Source organism: Caenorhabditis briggsae (genome assembly GCF_000004555.2).
Source record: "Caenorhabditis briggsae complete genome, chrI, whole genome shotgun sequence".
Classification (NCBI taxonomy): Eukaryota; Metazoa; Nematoda; class Chromadorea; order Rhabditida; family Rhabditidae; genus Caenorhabditis; species Caenorhabditis briggsae.
In genome coordinates this window covers 5,328,917-5,351,512 of record NC_013489.2, presented here as the reverse complement: position 1 = coordinate 5,351,512, position 22,596 = coordinate 5,328,917, and the positions used below count along the sequence as shown (strand labels likewise).

Sequence of the window (22,596 nt, the reverse complement as noted above, 5' to 3'; positions counted from 1 at the left end):
TTCCGAGTGCATTTAAATACAAGACGTCCTGAAAAATCGGTTTGTATGCTCTCTCTGTCTCTCTCGTCTTATTGCTTTTCCGACCACAGAAGTCTCAATCTTCTATATTTTTACTTTCGTTTCAAAGCCAACACTCGCTAATTCCGTGAAAGACGCTGCCGCAGATATTCAACTTTCCAATTTCAGCTACTCGATCTACTCAAAATATGACTCGTCCGGTACAAAGACAACGCTCAAGACGATCTGCCATTGTTTCTTTGGAAGAAATCAATGTTCAGGAACAGCTGTAAGTGATTAATAATTCAAGGAAAAATCATCGACGTTTGGGTTTACAGCGCGGAAATGCTTCGCTACGAACAGGAAATGAGGGATCGTGCGTTTGCGTTCAACTTGCAAAGAGAGGAGGGAAACCAGCAAAATGCTCCGGATGTGGTTCCAACCCCACCCCCGATTCCAGCGGTTGCGTCACCAGCTCCAGCTGCAAGACCTGTCCAACAGGTGTCTCCGTCGAATTCGAGAAGATCAGGAAGAATCTCCCCATCCGGTAGACAATCAGCTGGGAGATCGGCAAATGCTAATGATTCGGGAATCCGAGATGCTCCAGGACCGATCCGAAATTCTCAAAGAACTCGGACATTAGTAAGGCAAGTGCAACAGACAGGAACTCCAAATAGGCGTGCGATCCCTGCTAGGTAAAAAATCTTAGTAGCAACAATAATACATCGTTTTAACAATTCAGAATCGTGGATATCAGCAGCAGTAGTGATGATTCAGATGGAGACGTTCTCCTCGTCGACTCAGGGGACTCCAGTATTTCTTCGGTCTCTAGTGGTTCTTCTAACTCTTCTAACTCATCTGGCAGCAGCTCTAGTTCTGACGATTCATCTCGTATCCGAGTTCAGAACTCCACTTCTCCAAACGGTTCTTCTTCCGAATCTAGTAGTAGATCTGATGACGAACCTACATCTAGAGCTCGAATTCAAGCCACAATTACTTTGAACGGCCTTCCTCGTACCCCATCTGTCATGCATGCTGCAAGACCGAATAGTGATTCTGGTGTTGGAGTTCTCATATCAGGTGACAGCAGTAATCAGCCTTCTACTTCTCGTGGGCCCACCACGCCTGTCCGCACTGGTGTGCTTGATCCAACATGGGGTGATTGCACGATGTGTTTCGAAGTCCCAATTAAACCCCAAGGATGCAATCGCTGTCGTCAAATTATTGGATGTGCTACGTAAGAGCATTGTCTACAGATTTTTTAACTATATTTATTAGTTTCAGATGCGTTATTAGTTGGTTCAAAGCTGCTCATAGGGAAGCTGCATGTCCATTGTGTCGCAACAAATGGGCTCGAAAGCCGGACGTGTCTCTTATGACCACGATTGAAAGACGCCGACGAGGAGCTCGTGCATGAATTAAGATGCTTATGTTTCTACTCACACACTTGTAGTAATATCCAGACAATCTGGCTGTAAAATAGTCTTCAATTTTTTCTGCTCCCATACTTCACCATGACTCATTTGTATCCAATGATTACTTGCCTTTATTCTATACAAACCTCTCCTGTGTGAGTGATTGATATGAATATTCTGACTTAATTCACCAACGTTTCCTTTTTTCTGGTTTTTTTACCACATCATATTTTAAAAATTCCGAAAAGTGATACAGTTCTGATCCAGTAATTCGGTATTGTGTAAATACGTTTTGAAAAAGGTTCGGTTCTAAGACTGTTGATAAGAAAAGAGTTGAATTTTCGAAAAATAGATTTTCCAATTAAAGGCACTCATAATGAGGCGCTTCCGAAAACACTGGACTCACACAAAAAAGAGTTGGCTATTTTTTTCCACTGAAAGTATACTTTATAAGTCTGCAAAAACTGAGTTTCGTATACATAATTTTCGTTGTCTCAATCGCTTTTATCCAGTTTATATTCACAGTTTTTCATATTTTACACTAGGGAAAGCATTTTTGGAGTTTGACCGTTTGAATCAATGAGAAAAAAACTCCGGAGAAAAGTGGGCGGAGTCGGGGGCGGAGCCTAAATTGCAACCCTGGCACGGTTTTGCCGCATGGTTTTTTAGCACATTTGGATGCGGTCATGAGAAAAACCATGCGGCAAAACCGTGCCAGGGTTGCAATTTAGGCTCCGCCCCCGACTCCGCCCACCTTTCTCCGGAGTTTTTTTTCCCCGGAGTTTTTTTCCCCGGAATTTCCGGGGTCTCGAATCAATAGTCGGCATCGTGCATCTGCGCTCCATTCTTTTTTGCGAGGCAAAAAGAGACCTGGTGTCTCAATATATTTTCCCGCATTTTTGGCTTCTTCTCATACTTGAATAAATTCAAATTCAGCTTACCGTAAAACCTCTAATAGAACGACACCCGGATCGTCCACTTTGAGCCTATATATCTCGATTTCTGTGAAAGATATCAAAAAGTGGCTAACTAGTAAAATGTTGCTGATATCCTGATAAACATTTTACTAGTTAACCACTTTTTGATATCTTTCAAAAGAAGTGAGATATATAGGCTCAAAGTGGACGATCCGGGTGTCGTTCTATTAGAGGTTTTACGGTATATAGAACTATTTTTACTTGCAGGTCATTGAACCACAACTAACCATCATTCACCGATGGCGTCGACGTCAATTGCTGCGATGTCGACAGAGGAAGTCGATGAGCAACGGTAAGTTCGTTTCTCAACCAAAAATTTCGAAATCATTGAATCAATACAGACGTCAGCTGGATCGTATCGAACAAGAACGGACAGATCGCGAGTTGGCCCAGAGGCTTTATCAGGAACAATTCGAAACACCTCCTGGTTCACCGCAAAATCAACCATCGACCAGCCATTATCGCCTTCCTACACCACCAATACCTTCAAATTCTAGAAGAAGACAAGTTGGATCAAACCAACAGCCACGAGCAATGAATCCGTCACGGAGGACTCCGACGTCATCGGCTGATCGTCCGGCCAGAAGAACAACGTCAAGAGGAGGAAGAGCATCAAGGGGAGAGCGTGGTGGTGCACGAAGAGGATCTACTTCTGCAGCTACAACTTCAACCAGAAGAGGGACCACTACTCGACAACGCGGAACATCAAATCGAGGAGCTGCAACTCCGGCTAGAGGACGCCGTGGAAGACCGAGAACGGCCACTGCGAACAGTAAGTGTTTCTTACAGTTTTACAAAATGTATTCTAAGAATTGCTCAGTTTCAGGACCACAATTGCGGTTTAATGGAGATCAACTTGAGTTGCAGAATGGGGGTCAACTGATAAACGTCACGTGAGTTGAATACTCAAAGAAAGAGAAATAGTGAGCTTTCTTCAGTGGTCAAGCATGGATGCCAGATTCTGATGAAGACAGTGATTTCGAAATCGGTGATGACGTCGATGATGAAATCGAGGATGAGGTCGATGATAGAATGGATGGGGTCGAGGAGGAAGAAGATAGTGATATTGAGATCATAGGAACAATAGAACCAGAGGATCGAAGAAGAAGAAGAAATCAGCCAGCGAGTTCTGCAACCGCTCGAAGAAGAGCAAATCAACCCACAAGTTCTGCTACGGCGCGAAGAAGACAAAATCAGCCTTCCACGTCTTCTGCGGTTCGGAGAGTAGTAAATCAGCCTGCTGCAGCTCGAAGAAGAGTGAATCAGCCCGCGATTTCTGCCGACTACATTCGCAGTTTATTGAATCCGAACCTCATGAGAGATGACCCACGAACAGATCCTCTTTACCGTGCCGGAAGAGTAGTTCCACCAAATGACGATGAAGAGGAAAGGGATTGGAGTGATCTCGAAGACGTCATGGGAGATTTGGACGATGAAGACGGCTTGAGCTTAAGTGACGACGACGACGACGACGACCTGGTGGTGGATGGTCCTATCCGAGTCGCACGAAACAACATTGCTCAGCCTATATTCCAAGAAGATGCCGGATTTTACAACCGAGAACTCGACCTTTGGCATAATGACGACGAATTTCGAGTGCCACCAGCAAACATTCCGAAGCAGAAAAACGGAAAACCCGTTGAACCGTAAGTGATTCGATATTCTTGTTAGTATTTTTTATTTTCATTTTCAGTGATCCAACATGGGGTGATTGCACATTGTGTTCGAATCCACCAATCAAACCTCAAGGATGTAGAAAATGCCTACAATTTCTGGGATGTGCCCAGTGAGTTATTCATTCGTTCTTTCGAAATGTTTCACAAATTTTCGATTTAAATCACTAAAAAATCAGTAGAAATGTCATGTGACTTCATTAGTTGTAGTGGGCTCCAGTGTTTATTTTATACACCGTAAAGTTTGTATTATAAGGTCTCTCTTTAAAATGATGTTTTTGGAAATTAAAAGTTTCCGACGTTTTCAGTCCAAGAAATTCCAGAAATTACACTAATTAACCGAAATTTGTTGAAAAACTCATATTGCACGGTCTCCCACAGAACATTTCCGAACTGCAAATTAATTTTTGATCTACAGAAAAAAAATTTGGCGCGATCACAATTGCGGGTCTAAAACCATAATTTCAGAATTTTTATCTGAATTTGTGGAGATTGAAGATGATTCAACTAATTATTTAAAAATTAATTACTGGTTATAGAATCCTGTATGGTCCTTTTCCGGAAGAAAATATTTCAAAAATGGTCATTTTTGAAAGTTTTTTGCAGAAAAAATGTATATCCTCTTTCAGTTTTTGGCATTTCTAGGAGTTCTATAGCTCAAAAAAACCGCAATTATTTATTCTTCATTTTGTATGGATGAATTTTTGATGCGTCTGACAAAACTTTTTTTATAATCAAAAAACCTCACGAAATTGCACAAAATCGCATTTTTTCGTTGTTTTTGGATATAAAAAAGTTTTATCAGACGAATCAAAAATTCATCCATACAAAATGAAGAATAAATGATTGCGGTTCTTTTGAGCTATAGAACTCTTGAAAATTCCAAAAACTGAAAGAGGAGATACATTTTTTCGGTTAAAAACTTTCAAAAATGACCATTTTCGAAATTTTTTCCTCCGGAAAAGGACCATACAGGATTCTATAACCACTAATTAATTTTTAAAAAATTATTTGAATCATCTTCAATCTCCACAAATTCAGATAAAAATTCTGAAATTATGGTTTTAGACCTGCAATTGTGATCGCGCCAAACTGTTTTATTGTAGATCAAAAATTAATTTGCAGTTCGGAAATGTTCTGTGGGAAACCGTGTATTGTTCACTTAATTTTGGTGAAATTGAGAGAGTTCTATATAAATTTTCAACGGAAACTCGCCGAATTTTTTCGAAGAAAAATCCACCGGGGAAACAAAATGCCGACTCTGCTGACATAGTTTTTATGATAGTTTGTTTTTCGAGAGGAATTCCGAACGAAATAATGGATTTTTTTCCATCTGACGCCTTCATCCTTAATCTTGTCTTTACAGCTGTGTACGTCGCTGGCATGGTGCTCGGGCTAGTAGTTACGAAAGACCAAATTGTCCATTATGTCGTGCTGAATGGAGCTGTCATGCATCTGGCACTTCAATGATGGCAACTATCGAAAAGAATCGTCTGAAAAAGAAGGAAAAGGAGAAGAAGAAGGCTGCATCGACTTCTACCGCCGGTACTTCTACGTCTTCTGTGTAATGAAATTTATATTACTGTTGTCTATTTTCAATGCACGTTGCGGCCGAAAATTTACTCAAAATCGCATCGTCGGTCGAACAGCGAAAACAACAAATTGATGCATGCGCCTTTAAAACCGTACCTCGGATGATTTTTTATTTTTGGGCCCTATTTGGCTGTTTTTCTATTTTATAAGGGAAATAAAGTAAAGATTTATAAGAATTAGACAAAATTAGACAGAAACAAGCGAAAAAAAAGAGAAAAGGGCAAAAATTCGATAAATTGAGGTACTGTTTAAAGGCGTGTGCAATAATTTGAGAAATACAGTAGTGTTCTCTCTGTGGGAGCTAAGCTCCGCCCACCGCTGTTTTCTCGGCCGCAACGTGCATTGATTTCGGACAAGAGTAATATCTGCAACCCCACTGCCGAATTATCGATCTTTCTATCCGTGTTATGTAGCTGATTCTCTAGTTTTGTAGATAAGAGGCCCTGTCCTTGGAAGCTTACTATGCGCTATACTCAATTTTCGTTTTCTCTCGTCATTTACGGTATATAAATGAAGTATGTCAAATCAAGCAAAACAGTTTATTATTTCTGGGGAAGAACAATACCCTTTGCTTGTAATCGACAGAAACGGCGAGAAAAATGGCAACATTTGGAAATTGAAGAAGGAATAAGTGAAATGGGTAAAGCTAGCAACAATCGAAAAGATTCAATGAAAAAAACTAGGGAACTTGGATTTAAAGCAGGAAACTCATTGATGTTAGGGGTTTTAAGTGAAAAGTAAATATATTTGAACGGTGAAAGGCTGAGCTTTATGGGCAGGAATTACTCGTTTCAATCTGGGGGAATTGAACTGAACAATTTAATAATTTCATTTGACATGAATGGATTAAAAACTAAAACTGATCTTCAACTTCAGACGGAGGTGTCTGACAAGGCAAGGTTCAGCTTTCTATATTATATGAAAATGACAATTTTTGTGAACTGAATAAACGTGATAAAACAAACCGCGTGGTGATATAAAATCAATTATGAATGCAATATAGAATAAAATGGAGAAGTGAGCATTTAGGGGAAATTAGAAGAGTGATGAATGAAAAACCCGGATCAGAATCAAGCAGCAACCGTATTGAGAAAAAACGGAAAGAGAATGGTGAATGAAAGAAAAGAGGAAGTGAGAAGAAACGTTAAGAGGATCATGCGTATTGGGCGATTTGCTCAACGAGTGTGTCGATCGAAGCAAGACTGGCTGCTTTTGATCCATGACACATGTCTTTTTGAGCTGTTGGCATATTTTCATCGCAATGAATTGGGTGGTATATATGGACGAGTCCAGGTTCAGGTGATCGGATGACACGTAATCGACCGTTTTTGATGGCCTAGAAGTTTAACAATTAGGAATGCTATTTGGTTTTCATTGATAGAACCTAATTCTTCGCAGTTTTCAAAAAAAAAAACTCACTTTTTCGAACAAATCGACATCTTCCTTTCCCCACCCTTCGATTTTTGTATCGAATCCTCCAATGTCCATCAGATCAGCCTGTAAACAAAATTTTTACTAAATGTTTAGATAGTTCGAAACTCACTTTATACATAGCAGCCAGACCATAACCGAAATGCCTAAAGTATCCACGACCTCGGCCGTAATGGAATGCGTCGGCTAAGAGTTTATCGTTTTCTGACCAACTTTCGTGGGAGAATTCAGAGAAAACGATTGGGAAGTAGATTTGTGCATTCAGAATAGTGTTCGACTTGATTCGTTTCAAAGCGTCACAAGTGAAGAGCATATCCACATCCGTGAAGAAAAGAAGGGCATTAGCTGGAAGAGTCTCTGCACCACGCATCAGAGCTATTCCACGAGAGAAAGCAACGTCTCCCATCTCAATGACCGATACGGGAATATGACTTGATCTGAGCATTTCGATGGTTTCTCTGCAATTCCATTATTCTTTCGAAACCCTCGTGAACTGAAGCATACCTGTTCTCCATTTCATCTTCGCTGGAATACAATACAATTGTCAGAGAAACTGCCAAATCGTCTCCACCCCTTGCACAGATACTTTTCAGGTGCTGAGCAAATCTTCCGAAAATTGCCGCTCTTCCACGCAATGGCATGATCATGTGCAATGTTGGATCTTCGATTAAAGTGGAATTAGCTCGCATATTCGATCTGAATACGCCTTCGGCGAGACTTCTCAGTTTTCCAAATGTTTGCTGCACATATGCATGACGACGGACGGAGATGGTGGTTCGATTTGGAGGACGGAATTTTTTGAACCAAAGAAGCATGTCTAAAACATAGTCAACACCTTTCGTGGGTTCGACTCGCATGTATCCATATTGAAGACTCTGAAACTGGAGAACACGTCCTCTTTGGCGAGCGTTTGTGTTGAATTCGTCGAAAAGCTGGAAATCAAAATTCAAGTATTAGAACAATCCTTTTTAAAAAACCTGAGTAATTGTATCAGCGATTTCCGTTCTGATGCTCAAATCTACAGTATGCCGAGGACAGTTGACTCGATCGGCACAGAACAAGATTTTATTGTTGTTGATGTAGTCCCATGGCGTCAAATCAATCGTTCGGTTTGGTGTCATTCGAACCAGTGTTTGTGCTTTTGCGGTACTTAACTCCGAACTGAGAAGACTTCGCTGAGCACGCGCTTCCCGAAGCTTGATTTCTCGATTCCGAAGATGCACTTTTCTCATTACAGCTGGATCTTTTATAGGGTGAAGTGTGATGGCATCTTTCAGTTCTTTCATGTTCTTAGCATACGACTCCTTTATGGCACTTTGATTATTATGGAACAACTTCTGCATCTCGTAATTCCACGTGCAGGCTACATTGACATGTTTTCGAATACATCGTCCGAGTTCGACGTCTTCATGTGATGTTAGCATGTGTTGAAGACACGTTTCGAGATGAGGAGACACCTTTCTGAAACATATCAATGAACAGTTTCAAAAAGACCATTTCGGGACTCACAGCAAGGTTTCTCTACTCATAACAATTCCAGGCCCTCCCATACAATAGTTGTCTGTTGATCCAAGAGCAAGAAGGCCATACTCAGCGCTGTTTCCAAGTCCAGCTTGTCCGATGATGTGAGCTTGGGAAGAGTCTACAGATCTCAAGAATGCAGCAAGTTCTTCTCCTCTGATGTAGAGGTCGTCATCAGCTCGTAAGAACCAATCGTATTCGTCCGCCATATTCTCAGCCAACCATTTGACCATCGCGAAGCTTTTCTTCTGTGGCGGATAGGTGTCATCAACTCCTTTCAATCGAATAAGTGGCATATCTTCGTGAATCGATTCTGTACCCTCGGCAACGAAGATCATAACACGGCCAGGAATATGTTGAGCCCACGTCTTCCAAACATTGTAAGCTCGGGTATCAACATATTTTGCAGCAGTCATGATTGCGACCAGAATCAACCCCCGACGATGACCTGGAAGGCTTTGTGATCTGGTAAAGACGTCCGCGTCGGCTCTCAGACTGATGATATCGAGCTCTTCGGATCGGGAGACTTGTTGTTCTGGTCCGCATATTACCGGATCGGTGAGAGATTTGAGGGTGGTCAAATAGTGAGTGGCTGACAGACCGAAAAGAATGCCCAGTATGATGGTGAAGGTGGACCGTGAGATCGGCATTCTGCAGTTGCTTCGCTGAAACTTTAAAAAAACTAAAAAGAGAGAGACGATTTATAAAGGATCCGGTGAAAGGTAATCTGGTCTTGGAAAATGAGGAAAACTACAGTAATCTACCGATAAGACGACAAAATGTTTCAAGGTGTTAATAGCCTCTACGAAATTCATACTTTTACCAGGCATGAGAACATAGAAACATGTAATTTCTAACATATGGCCCATGTGATCTAGGGCTTTTTGTTTTGTCGATTTATCAAGAAATGACTCACCAGACGCATACTCTCGGTGTCTTGATTACCGGAATCGTTGAGCAAGAGTGTCTGCGCCTCCTCGTCCGTCGCCTTCTCTCCTCCGATCCGATACCGATTGATAGTGACACTCGTTTTGACTCTCGTTTCTTTGATTTTCAATAATATCTAATCGGTTGCTAAGTGTTTTCGTCAGGTGTCTCGATGGTGGTCGCAATGGGATAGTGAACTTCTTCTCGCGGGTTTGATGATGAAGATGATTGAGACTGAGTTGAGCAGGTGGCGACATATAATTGCGCGTCAGATGGCACTATGTTTCATTGATTTGCGTCGCTATTTACACCACCGCTGCTTCTCGTGTTAAAATTTGAGCAGAACGCTGAAACAAGACATCATAAGTTCAAATTTCAGATAATTTCAAAAACATATTTTTGAGGTAAACGGAAGAGTCCGGGAAAAAAGAGATAGGTGGAAAACTGTAAGGCAGAAAGAAGAAAAGAGAGCAGATAAATAAAAAAGCGCGAAAAGATCACATACAGAGAGAGCAACAGAAACAAATTGCAGCCACCTAGTGAAAAGAAGATTTTTGCAGAAACGCAGAATCCAATGAAACAAAGAAATAATGCTAGTAACGGAATGGAAGGAGACAGTGACTTAGCACTTGAAAGATCGTCCGAAAGAGAGAAGAAACATAGAAGGATAGGGCCCAGCAATTAAAGTGGTGTGTGGCGCTGGAGACGGGAGAAAATTCATGGAATTCCGGAGAACGAATTCAGAAAGATTCACTTCCTTTCGTTTTCTCTTATGAATGATTGTGGCATTTCCGATTGAGAGAAAAGGCAGAGTGGTCGAGAGTTTAAAATTGGATTTTTCTAGCTCCAGGCAGGACCTGTCACGAAGAATACGGTTTTTGGTATATTAGGAAAACTTTAATAGAATAGTATCTTTAAGACTAGATTCTGGTTTGCTAAACCAATTAAAGGTACATGTTTCGATTCAAAATTTCACTGACCCTGAAACTATTAAATGTTTTTTGCTACTAAAAACCCCTTGAAACCGTCTGTAATTCAAAGAGGCAGCCACCTAAAACAGAAGTTTTCTTCGCGCAACATCGTGAGAGGCAAAACTGAAATTTGGCATGTTCCTAATGTTTGAAAAAGACGTAATTACTCCATGATGAGAGGCGGAAGAAAATAAAGAGAACGAATTCGATCACAAGGTGGGAATGTACCTACTGACACCTAAAGCTATCAATCAAAGTCTTGATCAAGAAAAAAACAAAATAACATATAGAAATAGACTCTGACCGATATCGAAAAAATGTGTGAAACTTACAATGTGTTCTCTCTTTCTTTCTCCAACGGTCTATAAAAACAACCCATAGGAGGTTATTGAGGTTGGATGTGAGATGGGGAAGATCAGAAGAGATATAACTATATGATATTAAGCGTAAAAAAGTGTGTAATCCGAAATCCGGATGAATTACATTGAATCGGTCGATTCGGGGAACTTTTCAGAGCGAATATAAAGAGCTGGACTTTAGAGATTTAACTTTTTGAACTGAAAATATACAAGAAAAATGAGTATTGTTGTTCCGTAGAGGGATCACAATTGATAGAAACGAGATAAGACACGAATCAATGATAGCTGAGACATGCGAAGAAAAAAGAAACGGGAGGGCGAATAATTATGTTAGACCTCTCTGTCTCTTTCTCGATCGAGAAAAACGAAATAGTAAATGGAAGCGGAATCGCACAGATAGAAAAACAACATGTTGCAACCACCGACTGACAAGAACTTGCCGACAACCACGACATCTTCTCTTCATTTTTTCTTGAAATACGACCCTACTGTTAACATTGATATATCAGACAGATGAATGATAAACATTCGTGGGAGAAAAATGGAATGGGCGATGATACTGTATGATAACGAGAAAACTAAGAACTCCTAAAATTGGTCGTGCTTTTCGAATCACCTGCAATTGACATGAATGACTCAAAGCAGTGAAGGCAGCTGCTATTGAAATAAATTTTATATGTACCTCGTGATTCAGGAATTCGAAAAGGAGATACCAATCTTTTTATATATTTAACTGAACCTCCTCAAAGGAGGAACGGAAAACTACTTTCGCTTTTTTAATTTGCCGTATGATGAGATGGTTTGTTTTTTATTTATAGAGCAAAACTTAATACAGTTGAAAGAGAACCGAAATTCACTTTCACTGTAGCAAAATTAGTCACTTTACTATTTTGGCGAGGAGCGCATTTCGAGATGATGATGGACGACATAAAATGAGTGAGAAGACAGCTGAGAAACAGGTGAGACCTCGTTCTCGACATTCCTATGACAGTACTTTTTTTTGATAATAACCTCACTTCCTACACCATCATTTTCACCTTATATTGAAAAAAAAGTCTTGCGCGTAAACATATAGGTAAACATTTGGTTCAAATAAATTTTGGAGTACACTACTGTTTGCTTATTGGAGAAGACCAAATAATTTTAGTAGTTTTGTTCGGTTGATGCGTAAATGATATTCATGATTTGAATTTGAATAGAGGGATCATTCTGTTGAATAGGTTGTGAAAGGACAACTAAAGTCAAGAGAAGGGTTATGAACATTTTAAAACTCCTGAGCTCAAATGCAGATGCATTTTGATCTTAACAGTAGGCAAGAAGAAAAAGGCACCGCAAATCAAAAGTGTGTCAGCTCTCAAAAGGAAAACCCGTGACTTGTTCAATTCTAACACGCAAAAGTGCCTCAGAACACAGAAAAATCCTAATTTTGCACCTAACTAGTGCAAACAGACTGTTAAAAACCTTCATCGAAAATCTTGGATCTCTGCGTCATGGTTGTTCCAATCTAGTACTTTTTCTCCACCAGTTTCTCAAATTCTCAACTTGCAATTATCTAATAGATGAGTAGTGTCGTACTAATTGCGGAGAGAAGATGAATGAAGAAGGTCATGTAGAGCCACACGGTAGTCATGTGAAAACGGTGACCACCGTAGCAATTATAGCACATTACTACGAGAAGAAAGAGGTAAGAAGGCGAAAACACTTCTCATCGGTCCGTTATACGAGACGTTTTTTGTACTTTTTCACCAGCAAACGGGGTTGCACTGTGGAACAAGATTAACAAGACGAGGGAGACGCAGAGATCAGAGGTCGAAGGAAAAAACGGAATGAAATAGTGGCAAGTGGTACGTAGACTGGCGCAGAAAGCAGAAAGTGATTGGAGCAACTAGGTGTAGAGGAATGAGAGAGTGAAGACTTAGACGCACATGTCACTTGTAAACAAATCGTCTTCTCTCCCAAGGCTTTTGGTGGTTTTGATGGTGGTGGTGGTGACCAATGAAGAAGTCGAGGAGACGAGACATTGACTAGGATGACTGTTATAATAGTTTGTGTAATAAACACATTCATTCACACACAGACTCTTTTTTTCATAAAGCGTAAAGCGGGCGAGATGAACAAAGAGAGAATGATATGACGGATTCATCGGATTTTTTTCTGCAAAACCGAAAAATGGACGGTGTTCGTAAAATGTGACAGCTCGAAAAGCTTAGAAAATTCGTTACAAGCATACTTGTAACGGGCCGGGCCGGGCTTTTTACCAAACTTCGGAGGCCCGAAAAATTTTTTTCGAGTTTTTTTTTGATATTTTTTGATCAAACAGACAAACAATCCGAAAAGCACAAAAAATATAGAAAATTGTATTGAGAGCTCAAAATTCGGTTCAAAATTTTTGCTACCGGGCCTTCCGGGCCGGCCCGGAATTTTTCAAGTATGGTTACAAGGCAAAATTATCAGGAAAAAATGAAGATAAACAACTATCAAACCATCCTAGGTCCTTAGATATTCCTATCTGACCTCGTCCTCGATTTTATTTCCATCTGCGTTTACAGAACTCTAGCAATGAATCTAGATCCCACACCCGATAAGAGCATATGGTGAGGGGTTCAACAAAGAAGGAGAAGCTAAAAGAAACAACGATTTCCCACAGAATAGCATATCTTCCCCTAGAATTGGCTGAATTGAACTTGAAAAGGGAAACCCTATTAAAACGAGGTATTTGCAACATTTCGCGTTAACGGGGTTGATGGATTCTGGGAGAAGAACTGGATAACGTGATACTTTGGATAAAATGAGGAACGAAAACTGATAACGATAGCTGATGGAAACAAAAGGGAAACCTATGTTCGGTTGACTTCAAATAGGTGTAAATGTTGAGGTAAAAATACAAAAAAAAAACCGGGTGAGAATAGGAGACTTCTTTTGTACGCATATTCGTCTACTACTGCCTACTATAGAGGTCGAAGAAGAAGAAGGCGGCAGAGATAAGCATCACGATATGGGGTCGCTTGATTCTACTCCTTTTTTTCGTTGAACTTATTTTATTATTCTGGCTAAAGCATTCTAAAGGGTTATATATTCAACATCTAGATCTGCATTGAGAAGAAAAGCATCTTTATTTGAACCTAAGCAAACTGAGATATGCATTTCGCTCATTAATATGACGATATTTGTATTTCGAACACAAAAAAGGATTGTCATCCATGGAGAACATAATGTAGGACAAGCATGCTTATTTGCCGATGAACTAGCAGCATAGCTACCGACAAAACGACACGCTTCTTCTTCATCTCCGTCAGTTCCATAGAGGGGTCCAAGAGAGAGCGACAGAGAAGGGAGAAACGAGCCGCGGCGCCACTGTTCAAACAGATTCACACGAGTGGAAATGAAGAGGGTACTGTGAGTGATGGAACAGTACTGGAGAAAAAAAACTATACATTTGATGAGAACAGTTTTTAACACTCTCAATTGGTCTACTGCTCTCCCTTGCCCTTTCTCATTGTTTCATACAGTGGGAGGAAAGTGAAAATTGAAACACCTCCCGGAGTGCGAAAAGTGAAAAAAAAGTTTAGCCGATCTCCTTGGCGGCGGAGTTCCAAAAGTGTTTGCGGTCAGCGTGTCCAAACATTCTTCATTCGTTTGTTCGTTGCCCTTTATTTTATTTCGGGAGGTTAGGTGAAGGTGTGTGGGGGCGTTTCAAGAATCTGAGAACGCCGTTATTAGAAAAGCCAAAAGAAAAGGATGAAACTGTGAACATTTTGTATAATTAGAAACTATAGATGACCTAGATTTAAATAGAGAACGAACTATATATTTTCTAACTTAGAAAAGGAATAAGCGAGATCTTGGGATCATTTCAAATGAAAATTAGAAATGGTCAGTTCCATATTTAATCTGAGCACACAAACTCAAGCTTGATCGCGTCCATCGAGATCGTGCAAACTGCACCTACTTGTCAAATGAATTTGTCAAGGCTGATAATTTAATTTTCTAGACCCTCCCAACCCTGTTTGAACTATCTCGAGTGTGGAAAATGGCAGATCAAAGACTTGTTTCTTCAAACAAAACTATGCGTTTCGTTTATGATAGCGATTATCTTGTTTTCGTTTTCTTATCACCACAAATTTAATAAGAGAACAGAAAATAAACTATGTGAGAAATGTACAGGGTGGATACTAAATACTGATACACAACTTTGCGCCAACTTATACGCCTGCACAAAAGCGCAACTGACTGCAATTGTTCAAAATGTTGTTAATCACATCTTCTTTTATATATTTGCAAACTTTCATGTATTTTCCTCCATTTTGAAAAAAATGGCGCGAGCTTTACCGTACCCAGTAGAGATAATTAAAGTGTTAAAAAGGGTACGTTTAACTAACACGCCGTCAAAAAGCCCAAGGTGCCGAGATTCTTGGTTCGAAGGACTGTATTACGTTACCAGAGACTTCGGCTTCAAGATAACTTTTACACATCTGGTCATCCACTCACCGTGACCACTCCGGCTGTCGTTAAAGCTGGCCGAGAGAGAATCCGTCTAAATCCACAACATCTCCTCGGCGGCACGCTAGCCATTTTCAAAAAATTTGGATCTAAGCCAAGGGTCGTGCCGCAGACACTCAACAGTGGTTCAAGGGCAATTTTCCAGAGTTGGTATAGGTTGCAGAAAAGCAGGCTCCGTCGCCATATTTGAACCAATTAGACTATGTCGTCTAGGGATATTTTAGCCAGAGGGTCTTCACGGAAAACTACCCAAGTTTGGATGCTTTAATGGTTGCCCACGAGAAATTATGAGAGGCTCTTCAGCCAAAACGCCTGCGTGCCGTGATCGACTCTTCTCTGGAAGGAATCGAGTTGTCATCAGAGCCGATGGTTTAAGATTTGAAAACTATAGTCAAATTTTGTTTCTCTATCGTTCCAATAATCTTCCGTTAAAGTTTCAGCAGTTTTCAATGTTTTTCAAGCGAGTTATGATGCCTTGAACGTGTATCAGTATTTAGTATCCACCCTGTAACAACCCCCTTGTCTAAAGTGCACAATGAATAGGACGAATACTGGTACTAAGACAATACAAGGAGGACGATCTAAGAAGAAAACCGACTGAAGACGTGAAAAGGACAATGACAGTGTTTGTGTCGGACCTGTTAGATGCTCACTCTTGCAAATGGACCATTGAAATCATAAAAGAAAAAGACGGGAGAGAGAGAGAAGACAATGTATCGTAAATGAATTGGTGTCAACAGTGGGCCCACACTGCTCAATCTCCCTTGACCGCAGTCGACCGGAGAAGAGGTGATTGCGTTGAGGAAGATAGAATTCTAAGAAGGTGGAAAAAAGGAGGAACACAACACCAAACTGCGCAACATACGTCTGTGTGAACCTCCTGCGCAACACCGCATACGAGATTAGGAGGCGGAGGAAATGACGGTATCCGGATGAATGGCAGCAAGTGCCTACGAATTCTGATACATTACGGGATTATAAGTCAGAGATTGGTAAGAACACTCGTCGAAGATTTACTGTAACTTATTGAGAATCTTAGCACTAAACAGCGATGTACTTCTTTCAGGATAACGCTCGCTAGGAAGGCGTTCTCAGAAGTACGTATATTCGGAAAGATCTTTGATGGACTGTGTCTACACCTTCTCGATCGGATGACGTCCTGGCATTATGCCAGACGCGAAAGCATGTACTTTCAAGAGATGTTTCAAGTTTTTGCGTCCTCCAAAATTAATGTGATGAGTGAGAGTAAAATAAGAAAAGAACACTAGTTAAGCAAGTAATGACATATATGGTGGAAACGGTTTTATAAATGACACTCAAATATTTGATTCTAAGTAGGCCTGGAAAGTAAATTCGAAATGATGGCTGGGCATGACGTCTCTTTTTGGTTTTTTACATACTTTGAGTGACACACGAAAACGTGGCAAAAAGCGTTGAGGTTGGTAGACACCAAGGTCGGGCATGACCGGAGATACGAAACATATTTATCCTTGTCTCGTCGTACAGGTGCACTTTAGCTAGAGAGACCCTAACACAAAAATCTCATTTGATTACCAAACTAGGCATGTACACATACACACCAAACATCGACACGTCCTCGAATCCGAAACGAAATGAAACGACGGTGATGGAGGAAGAGGAATAGGGAAAACGATTCGGAATCGAGGAAGACAGATTCAAGTTGATTTGCAAACGAACGGAATTGCCATGAGCGCCTGTTAGAAAGTTGTGGCATCATAGGAAGATTGGAATTGATTCTGGCGCAATCATTTCTAGGAATAGGAGACAACCGAAAACGGATAGCATAGTAGATTAGTGAGAGAACAAGAGGAGGAGAATATAGTTAATGTTTAAACGAGACTGATTGCCGTTTCTTGATAGGCTTTTTTGTTCGAAATCCGACTTATTCTTTCCTCTTCACCCATAGACACTGGATCGTAATAAGACCGCGGCGAGATTTCACTCAGGTATGATTGATAGAGTGTATATCTCATGAATCGACGATGGACGTTTTGGCAGGAAAATCACAATTGCGAAGAAACATCTGGAGAACACAATAAAGATGTAACAGTTGCAGCTGGGTAATTCGGTGGGCGCCAACAAAGACGACGGAGTTCAAACAAGTTCAAATAGTGTCTTTCAGAGAATGTAGGTTCTTCGGCTAAACGCGCGAAATGATCACGCAGTTCTTTGATCAGCGAAATAGTAACTTGAGCTTGCGTAAGCTCCAAATCACAACTTGTACAAAAGTTCACACAAAACAATGAGCTATGTCGTTGCAGTCCAAGCAATGCTCGACTAGGGTTTCCATTTGGGGGGCGATTCACCCGCCCGCACCCACCCGGGGGGCTCACCCTCCGCGGCCCCCCGTTGACCCCCCCCCCCCCCGCGAATATTTAAGTGAGGAAAATATTATTTTTTTTTGTAGTTTTTTGATTTGAGAAACTCAGTTTTTCTTGGAAAATACGTGATTATCCTTAAAAATTTTATTAAAATTCACACGCATTTAATTGCGGGGGCCGCGGGTGCGCTTCTTCACCCGCCCAAATGGAAACCCTATGCTCGACTACTTTGATCGTATGATAAACTGATTCGTGGTAGAATCGCCAGAAGACTTCCCTATGTCTTTAGACCTCATCGCCTTATGAATCCGGTTGTCTGCTTCCCCGTTAGTCGAGCTTTGATATTCTTTAATTCGAATCAAACGTATCGTTAACAGTGAATTCCACTGTTGCGCATTCCTCAGAAGAACATCAGACTTTCCCATCCCCATCAAATATCTTCTGCATCAATTTGCTCTCTATAATCGCTTTTCTGAATTTCTCCTATCACTTATTGCGAGACAATGACGCCAATCTGATGGTTTATTAACACCAGAGAAGGCATAATCATCATAACGAGCAAAAACTATTTTTGATAAGATAACCCACAATCAACCTTTTTTTGTTGCAATTTTCCCCTCGTTCATTGGAAACGCCAGTGAGAGAAACGCGGACGCGTTTCTGGTGACCCCCACAGAGGGTTCGTTTACTCACTAGACGGAGAGCACAACGGTGGGACGTTAAGCGGATTCTGTGGGCCGAGTGCGTACACACGAATTTCGCTTCAATTGGTCCTCCCTCGTTTTTCCAATACTTCTTCTTTCGTCTCTCTTTGTGCCCACATGTGGTTTTTTTTCCCATTTTCCAGGTCTTCACCTCACAACTTGTCGTTTTTTTCCTTCTGTCCACTACTTCACTTCGAATTCACTTCATCCGTAATGTAATGGTTATTCGGGAGAATCAAAAGCAGAAGAGAAAGAAGAAAAACTATTCGTTTTCATAATTATACGGAAATGGCTGTTTCGTCAACATATGAAAAAGAAAAACCAAAGGAGAAGGTTGAAGTTTTGGCAAGAGCATGCCAGAACTTCGAGCAACTGGCTGTTAAGTTGAGGTCAACAACTATTCTAGACGAATTCGATATTTTGTACGACATGGGAAAATACCAATTAGTCGTTGATGGACAGAAGACGCTGGATGAGGCAATTAAAGTAAAATTGACGGAAAGAAAAAACGGATATACATAATTAGTCATTTTTTAGCACAACGGAAAGAAACTAGTCGTCGAATTTTTGTTGCAACAATGCAAGGAAACTGCGATACTACCAGTCAACTCGGGGAAGATTATTGGGATACCAGAACAAGATATGCAAAATTTAAAGGTAAGCTTTTCTACTGAAAACTGAGGGTAAAAATGATAGCAAATGATCAAAACAACTAATTTAAACAAAAAATACTTTGAACGAATTCAGAAAAATGTTTTGCATCGTACAGTAGTCTTTGTTAAAGGCACATAACCAGAATCATAGTTTCGTGGTGGAATCCTACAAAAACTTTGAGATGTTCCTTTCTCATTTTTGTAACTGTTTCGCTCACAAATTGATTTTCCTAAATAAACAACTGTTTTCGTCTTTAAAAAAAGAATGCCGATAGAACTTTTGCAAATGAATACATTTTAAAGAAAAAATATAATATATCTCTGTTCAGCTCAAAAAAGTGTTTTCTAGAATCGGAAAAAGAAAAAATTACAGCAGTATTATTAAAGGCGCATGCTCGAGATTTCGTTTTCGTGGTGAGACTCACCAAAAAGTAAAAACCTAAAAAAGAAAAATCCCAATTCAATAATTTTTCAGATTCATGTTAGCCAGTCAAGCAATGCTGGATCTCTCGCTGGAAAATCATACGGTATTCGGAGTACAGCTAGCAAATACTCCGAGAAAATACGCAGTTTCCCTGGAAGGTATAATCTCGGCAGGTATTTAAAAATAGGTTTAAAACTCTTGAACAATTAAAATTTCAGAAAAATTGGAGAAGGAACTCTTGGTTCTGTGTACATCGCAGAATCAAAAAAAGGTGGAACATATGCTGTGAAGATCATCCCCAAACATGGACGTCATCTACCACAAGAAGCAGATGTAGATTATTTGAGTGAGTTTTTGAACTAGAACATGTAGAAATTGACATATTGTAGGGATGTTACGACATGAGAGGATCGTTGAGTACATGTACATTATCGAACCATCTGGAACTAATGATATTCACGTTCTCATGGAGTTTATGCAATCTGGATCTCTAAAAGATTACATTGACAGGAATGGAGCAATGCATCATGAACTGGTGAAAGCTTACACAAAGCAAGTAAGGAAAAAAATTAAAATTTCAACCTATCTAACAAAGTTTCAGATTTTGGAAGGATTGGATTTCCTACACTCGAAAAATATTATTCATCAAGATTTGAAACCTGCGAATCTTCTTCTAAAGAATACTCATCGGGAGAGGCTTATTAAAATTGCTGATTTCGGATCGAGTCGATTTGCATCACTGAAAAAAGCGCGACCTGGTCAACAAGGAAGAACTCCTAAATACACGGATCCTGGAGTATCTTTAGGAAGAGACGCAGCGGGGAGAAAATCCGATATTTGGAGTCTTGGGGTTATTGTCATCGAGATGTACACAAAATCCTATCCGTGGAATATTGAAAAAGAACATCCTATCACTATTCCGAGGATTCTTGATGAGACCCCGCCGAAAATTTTGGTGAGTCATTTGAAACGATGATGTCATTAAATGTTTTTTTTTCTTCAGAAGCATGACAATGAGAAAATAGACGATGATCTTGTCAATATGGCGATGATGATGCTCTCACCAATCTCTCAACGACCATATGCATCCACTTTACTTGAACTTCCAGTATTAGAAGAATCACAAGATGCTTCGGATTCTGACGATGATGATTTTTTCTAAACTTCTGGTTTTTCTTGTTTCATTTTCTGTTCTTATCAAACTAATTATCTTTAAAAATTCACGAGTTCTTTCTTGCTGTCGATTCTAGTCACAACCATATAGATCTGTATATAAACTGTTTTCTTTTTCAATTCAAAGTTTCCATCGATTTCCATCTGGTCGTCACCGATATTTCTACTTTGTTTCGTTTTTTTTCAGGCTTGAGACTGTTGATTTTTTTCAGACACTTGTAAAAATGGATATGTTTAACACGCTCCGAGATACATTCAGCAGTGTACAGGCGGAATTGAGCACAGGAGTTGAAAAACTTCGAATGAATGTCACAGCTAATATGGCTCAACAAAAGTAAGTTTTTTCAGACATTCCGGAAAAAATCTTGTCAGAATTCTCAACATCCATACTTACACAAAGAGTAGTCATAAATTTGCATAAACCGTCAGATGACGCATATGTATCATGAATTCGGTATGAATTGTTGCAATAGTGTCATTTTATCACTGTGTTAAAAATGCTTTTCTGGAGTTCTGAGCAAGTTTTTCTTTATTTTTATCAATGAGTCAATGATTATTTTCAGAGTTTCAAACGAATCAGTCAATGAAGTTTTAAATACTTCTGCCGGTAACGAGTTGTTGCAAAAGTGAGTTTTCATACAAAAAAAAATGCCCACAAAGTTGAACTCATAATTTCAGTTTCCAAAACCTAATAACGGAAGTAGAAGAGAATGGAGCAGAAGGTGGTCGATTAGCAAATCTGTGCAGTACTCGAATGGGAAGATGCCAACAAATGTGCAAAGAGAAGGCTGATGCAGTGATGGAAATTGACGATTTCCTACGGAATTCTGCAGAATTTGACAAGAAAATTCGAGAGATTAATAGCCAGATAATCAAGTTGACCCGTTTTTGCAATCAGACTGAGCAAGCTATGACTTATCTGGAAGCCCTTTGTGAAGTTGCTCACACTGAAGGAGAAGTAGATCTTATTCGCCAACAAGCAAGATCGGCTGCAACTATTGTACAAATCGAATGTGATTCCCCTAGTGTTCTGACTTGTAAGATAATTTATACAGTATACTCTTGCAGTTGTATATTTTCCAGCAGCAGCTCTTCGTACTCGACCAGAAGATGCTGCTAAAGCTCAGCAAGAAGAAATGATGCTCGAGGAGTTTTTGTCGTCAAAGAATATGCAGCTTCCATAATCGGTCTCCTATGGAGATAAATGAATTACATTGTGATTTCAATTTTGATCCCAGCCAGAAAAATTCGTTTAATTTTTATTACTTAACTATTCATCTAATTGCATATTCTAGATGTATTAGCTTTACTTATTGGTAATTCCAAAAACGCCTTCCCTTGTATTTATTTGAATATCTTGTTTTGAATTCAATTGCTTGTAACTTTTTCACTTGAATAAATTTCAGTTTTAGAACCATTAAAGTTTGAAAAGTTTCGAGTGAATCAAGCTCAAATTGAAGTTTTCTATGAGGTTATTCACCAATATGTAGAAAACGTGCGAAGCTAGCGAATCAGTTATCAAACGGGACAATCACTCTTCCTTTGGAACTTCATGCACCATTTGCCGCATTCACGAACACCCTCCAACTGGTTCATTTACTGAGTGTCATTTTCAATTTTCGACCTCCAGAAACACTTTCTCATCACGATCTATGTATACGGGAACGATGGACGAAAGAGTCTTTAAATCGAGACTGGCCAACTCTCTGGGATGCTGTTATCTATCTTTGCGTGTTTATTGGAATGCCTCCTGCCAAGCTGAAATACATTGATCCACATCATAATCTTATCGCCCTTGCGTCTTTCGTAGTCAACGACTACAACAATATCATCAGGATTGGGGTGAGTAGCGATTTCTTAAAAACTGAGCTCCTAAACTCAGTTTGATAATCAAGTCATGAAAATCAGTATAAAATCAGCATAAAAAATGTTGTTT

The 22,596-nt window shown here is 39.9% G+C and overlaps 5 protein-coding genes across 5 annotated transcripts; 4 read left to right on the top strand and 1 right to left on the bottom strand.

The window, feature by feature from the left end:
• Positions 1-206: 206 nt before the first annotated feature.
• Positions 207-1,414, top strand: CBG03826 (the record flags this gene model as incomplete). The annotated part of the gene is made up of 4 exons (XM_002639219.1): positions 207-286; positions 336-692; positions 740-1,234; positions 1,282-1,414. 4 exons carry the CDS (start codon positions 207-209, stop codon positions 1,412-1,414), a joined length of 1,065 nt encoding a protein of 354 aa, XP_002639265.1.
• Positions 1,415-2,628: 1,214 nt separating this feature from the next.
• On the top strand, positions 2,629-5,630 carry CBG03827 (the record flags this gene model as incomplete). The annotated part of the gene is made up of 6 exons (XM_002639220.1): positions 2,629-2,681; positions 2,731-3,161; positions 3,216-3,282; positions 3,328-4,035; positions 4,083-4,175; positions 5,429-5,630. The coding sequence occupies 6 exons, from the start codon at positions 2,629-2,631 to the stop codon at positions 5,628-5,630; spliced, it is 1,554 nt and encodes a 517-aa protein (XP_002639266.1).
• Positions 5,631-6,808: 1,178 nt separating this feature from the next.
• On the bottom strand, positions 6,809-12,931 carry Cbr-sqv-5 (the record flags this gene model as incomplete). The annotated part of the gene is made up of 7 exons (XM_045244992.1): positions 6,809-6,991; positions 7,075-7,152; positions 7,199-7,544; positions 7,591-8,018; positions 8,064-8,547; positions 8,596-9,272; positions 12,827-12,931. The coding sequence occupies 7 exons, from the start codon at positions 12,929-12,931 to the stop codon at positions 6,809-6,811; spliced, it is 2,301 nt and encodes a 766-aa protein (XP_045092491.1).
• Positions 12,932-18,698: 5,767 nt separating this feature from the next.
• CBG03830 lies at positions 18,699-20,649 on the top strand (the record flags this gene model as incomplete). The annotated part of the gene is made up of 7 exons (XM_045244986.1): positions 18,699-18,896; positions 18,948-19,067; positions 19,539-19,660; positions 19,706-19,833; positions 19,877-20,043; positions 20,089-20,442; positions 20,491-20,649. 7 exons carry the CDS (start codon positions 18,699-18,701, stop codon positions 20,647-20,649), a joined length of 1,248 nt encoding a protein of 415 aa, XP_045092492.1.
• Positions 20,650-20,884: 235 nt separating this feature from the next.
• Positions 20,885-21,844, top strand: CBG03831 (the record flags this gene model as incomplete). Its single annotated transcript, XM_045244980.1, has 4 exons — positions 20,885-20,994; positions 21,224-21,286; positions 21,339-21,697; positions 21,744-21,844. The coding sequence occupies 4 exons, from the start codon at positions 20,885-20,887 to the stop codon at positions 21,842-21,844; spliced, it is 633 nt and encodes a 210-aa protein (XP_045092493.1).
• Positions 21,845-22,596: the final 752 nt, after the last annotated feature.